We start from the raw sequence: 5,000 nt of genomic DNA, 5'->3' as shown, positions 1-5,000 counted from the left end.
AACAAAAAGCGATAGCATGCTGATGGAGGGATGAGAGAGGAGACAAGCATAAATGACAGGAGCATCAAGGAGGCGGGGACACATCAGAGGGGGCGGGGCCACGGGGGGGGACAGACAAGGAAGTAGACCAATCAACAGGGTCCTTACACTCATCTCACTCATTCTACCACAGTGATGCCTGTCTAACCCAGTCCTGTCTTTAGAATGAAAGGGCATATGACAGGCTTTCATGTTTTCTAATGTTGCCTTAAGTTGAAAAGTACAAAAAATACAGGAAGTAGCACTGATACAGAATCCCTCTGTCACCAACACCGAAAACTCCAACCAAAACGCAAACATAATTTATGCATAAGGACAGACTTTTTCTGACAGATGAAGCCTTCATTTAACTAAATAAAAGTGCCCTCATTTATTTGTTTGGGTCCAATCAGAACCGCTGTGTCATTTAGACACATTATGGTTGCTAGGTAACTGTTATGGAGTTACCTCATGTCATATCTGCTGCCCATGTCCAGGAAGTCAAATTAGTTAGTTTTTTTTTTTTTAATGTAGGCCAATTGTACATAGAAAGAGCCTGGATTGCACAGGTCCACACACGCCCGCACACGCACACACACACACACACACACACTCACACACTCACACACACACACTCACACACACACACACACACACACACACTCACACACGCACACACACACACACACACACACACACATACACACACACACTCACACACACTCACACACACACACACACTCTCACACACACACACATGCACGAGTTTGAGTGACAGCTGTGTCTCAGCTCACACACACTGGACTCACCGGAACCAGCTTCCAGTACCAACGGCTGGACTGGCTCTGAAACACAAGAGACAGGACACAGACCGGTCAGAGCACAGGTCAGGGGACAGGTCAGAGCACAGGTCAGGGGACAGGTCAAGGGACAGGTCAGAGGACAAGTCAGGGCACAGGTCAGGGGACATTTCAGGGCACAGGTCAGGGAACAGGTCAGGAGGACAGGTCAGAGGACAGGTCAGGGGACAGGTCAGGGCACAGGTCAGAGGACAGGTCAGGGACAGGTCAGGAGACAAGTCAGAATGAGATTGTGTAAATAGTAGCGTCGCACAAAAGGCTGGATGTCTGTTATCTTGGTCCTTTGCAAATGGAGGTGGTATTCTGTGGACTGGACTGAAGTTTGAGTACATGTTTGACTGTTCATCTGCGTAGAGAAACTACTACACTGAAACTAAGACCCTCTAGACAGTCCACAGTCCACAGAACTAACCTAAGATATGAACTGTCACCAGAGTGTTATCATTCTGGGGCTATCAGCTAAGACATATTTGATGATCAAGTAAAATATGTCTCTGTTGAGGGTTATTCAAAGGACTTAACACACAGTTACTGTAAACAAGAGTGTGTTAGTTTGAGTGTAGTTAGCTCCTTACTTCAGGCTGATAAACGGCAGTGACTTACAGAACCCTGTCAGAGCCGAAGAAGTCTCTTGGATGAGCGGTGAAATGTTTTCACTCTTAAAGTTTTTGTCCAGTTGATAAAATTCAGCTTTCATTTGCAGCACAGTACCATACACTCCTCCTAAAGGCTGAATAGACGCATCAAGAATCTTGGACTTTCGGTCATTGCACAATTCATACTGGGAAGGATTTTCCGAAAAAGTGAGCATCAAACCTCCATGTTTGTTTTCCCAGTGGGATGTGTCTATTCACAAAGTCGATCTTTTCAAGTCTTTTGAACCATATCACTTTTGTTTCTGGTTCTGATATTGTCATATTTTAGTTTTGGGATTCAGACATGCAAACTCAGGATGATTTAGGCAGCCAAAGGTTTCTTTTTTGGTTCTTCCTGTGGATCAGTCCTGCCCATCACCTTCACCTTTCACTATTTTTCAATTCCGTTGGGAAGAGAAACAGTTTGAACAGAGGTTTGCAGTCACACACATCTGATTCACTTTTGCATTTATGGAGTTCGCAAACAAATTTCTCAAGTCATTTTTCCACTGTTAGGATCCAACAACCACACAATTAACGATGTCCGAATCCCAAAACTAAAACATGACAATATCAGAACCAGAAACAAAAGTGATATGGTTCAAAAGACTTGAAAAGATCGAGTTCGTCAATAGACACATCCCACTGGGAAAACAAACATGGAGGTTTGATGCTCACTTTTTTGGAAAATCCTTCCCAGTATGCAGTCTGACATTCTTGATGCGTGTATTATAGTTCTGTGTCGACTCAACGCACACTGCCGCCGTCACATTGTTGCAGTCATTTTTGATTTATGGATCTGCATCATGGTATATATATATATATATATATATATATATACTGTGATTCAATGGCACAATGCAAGGAGGTTGAAGTGAAGTTTGTGTAGACAAAATGAATCAGGAATGTGGAGGATCTGCAGATACTTTTTTAACACAGACACTTAACTTGCACTGTGGAAGCTGATGACTGAATGAGGTCAGACTTTAGGCTCGGTTACATCATACACTGTACACGGGTCACGTACATATCAGTATGAGTATGTAGAAGGGAGGGATGAGTGGCATTCATCACATTATCACTTCACGGGAACCTTTTGCTTTGTGGGGACCAAAAGTCAGGTACGCATGAGGTGAGTGTTTTATTAAATCACCAACACAATTTAAAGTTCAGATGTGGGTCAAAATAAGGTTAGCCACATATTAAATGAATGAGGTTAGAATCTGTTGCCAGAAAATGAAGTTAATGTAATAATAAAAAAAAATAAAAGCATTCAAATAGTGTGTTACCGGGTCCTGGGCAGGCTGTGCGTCAGTGCAGTTTGGAGCTTTAGGTGGCTGCTCCTCTTCCTCTGTGCTCTCCCGTAGGCTCTGGTTTATCTGCATGTCACATACAGATATTGTATAAGGGTCTGGTCAAGTGGTAATGGAGGGAAACGGGGGCAGATTTTTGACATTCAAATGTCTCTTATTCAGAAACTAGAGGGACTATTGAAATAAGTAAAGTATCAGAATGTAGGAAAGAGTTACACTCCAACAGGGTCAAGTTAAACCTGTGATATTCTTTCAAGTTGTTGACAAAAAATTTTAAAACTCATGTCGGTAACGGAGGGAATGAAATATGCAGCACTTTTTGGGCAATAAATCCAAACAGTGATAACTCTTGGTTCTCACTTCCATATCCTTAACAAACTGGTTTGAATATTTGCTTCATATAGTTTTCTACCATATGGTACAAGATTAGGTTGAAAAACCTCTTACTTTTTGAGTCATGAGATTTTTTATTAAGAAAGGTCATGGTAACGGAGGGAAAAGTAACGGAGGGAAAATTGTGCAAACAAGTAGAAGGTGCAGGATTTTACATCATTTGTCAGTTTTTTTCTTCTGAATACTTTAATATTACTTCAAAATGAAAGGAAACTATTTCTATAAAATATGTCAGTCCTTCCAAGCAAATTTTTATCATTTTAAATACATTTTTTTTTTGGAAAAATCATGTACCTTCATCAACAGTTCAAAGATGGAATAACACAAGATATGATGAAATACATCCATTTATTTACATGATTTGCAGGTCTTTGAAATTTGGGAAATAATTTTTGTTCCATGTTTCATACATGGTCTGTTTAAAACATATGGAACTTTAGAACCAAAAATTGTACAGAAAAAAGGTCAACAGTTTCATAAACTAGAGTACATATGTATCTGTTCAATACATTTTTATATCAGATGCATTAACTTGAATTTTTGGCCTTGCTGTTTACTTCTGTTTGACCGGGCCCATAAGCAGCATTTAAGGTCAAAAGGAGACTCCTGTGTGCTGTCTGCATCTCATTTAAAAGCCATTCATCAACCACAAACCAGGAAATGAGCTATTGACATGCAGTTAGCTGAAAGTTTGGGAATTGCTTAATAGAGCTAGTCATGTGAATATTTATGATGTGTGAGGAAAGGACAGCTGCAAAGCATCTGGAGAGCTGCAAAACTCATGTATTGTGCCTTAAAAGGGCCTATAATACACAAAACAGACTCTTGTGAGCTTTAGGCCATGTTCCATGTCCTCATCAAAAACACACGTGGAGTTTTAGTTTGTTTCATTCATATGTTTGAGTAACTGTTTATGATTAGTCTGTACATCTATGAAGCTCAAAATGCTTTGTTCCACCTTGTGATGTCAGGACGCTCTAATTTTCAAGTGAACAGCTCCTTTTACCTTTTGTTGAGTAGAGATGGGCGGTTCCAGAGCTGAAATTGAAAGAATCTAGTGAAAGTGTACAGAGTTTAAAACCAGGGAGCACTTTCTGTTTGAGAGAAGAACTCAGCCTAAATATACAATGTGTGTTAAACATGTGAATGTAACAAAACACAGCTCCAGGTCTGTTTGTGACGAGGAAATGACATTATAACACAGATCAGAAAAGAGCGTAATATGGGTGTAATGTGGGAGTGAAGAATTACTTCACTTTGGAAATATATTCACTTACACAATACTGAATAAACAGTAAAATGTATTTCGTAATGTATTCAGACACATGAGGCCATCAGAGTACTGTACTCTGAATACTCTGAATACTTTTATATCACAGTTTAAAATACATAATCACACACAGCTTTATTTTTGTTACCCTGTTCGTTATATATTCACTGATGTCCAATTAGAGAGGAAAAACCACACTCACATGCACTGCGTTCTGTTTGCACTAACACTTTGCAGTTCAAAGCCTCTAGTGCATGAAGAAGGATGTGTTTGTTTTCATTTAGAAAAGAAACCCTGAATACCACCAAATGAAAGAGTAACTGTACTGGAATACGTGTCTGTATGTCGGAGACAGGTTCCAGCTCCACACTTTTAATCCAGGGACTGGAGAGGAGAATCTGACTGATAGTCTGGTCCACATCATCACATTTTTATATAGCACTTTTCCACCTTCAAGGAGGTCAAAGAAACCACTCACCCACCAATGTACACAGACACTGGGGCAAAGTGA

At 40.2% G+C, this 5,000-nt stretch overlaps 1 protein-coding gene across 2 annotated transcripts in view; it reads right to left on the bottom strand.

The window, feature by feature from the left end:
* The window catches only part of LOC110157761 (calmodulin-regulated spectrin-associated protein 3), a 34,819-nt gene that overhangs the window by 17,611 nt on the left and 12,208 nt on the right, over positions 1 to 5,000 (bottom strand). For both annotated transcript variants that reach the window (XM_055158427.1, XM_055158425.1), the window contains exons 4-5: positions 2,803 to 2,892; positions 828 to 863 (exon numbers count right to left, since the gene is read on the bottom strand). In XM_055158427.1, the coding sequence (XP_055014402.1) occupies positions 828 to 863; positions 2,803 to 2,892 (126 nt within the window). The remainder of the gene's footprint in view (positions 1 to 827; positions 864 to 2,802; positions 2,893 to 5,000) is intronic.

This window comes from Boleophthalmus pectinirostris, unplaced genomic scaffold (assembly GCF_026225935.1).
Source record: "Boleophthalmus pectinirostris isolate CB_2022bp ecotype Guang Dong unplaced genomic scaffold, ASM2622593v1 HiC_scaffold_22, whole genome shotgun sequence".
Classification (NCBI taxonomy): Eukaryota; Metazoa; Chordata; class Actinopteri; order Gobiiformes; family Gobiidae; genus Boleophthalmus; species Boleophthalmus pectinirostris.
This window is presented reverse-complemented; position numbering and strand designations above follow the sequence as displayed.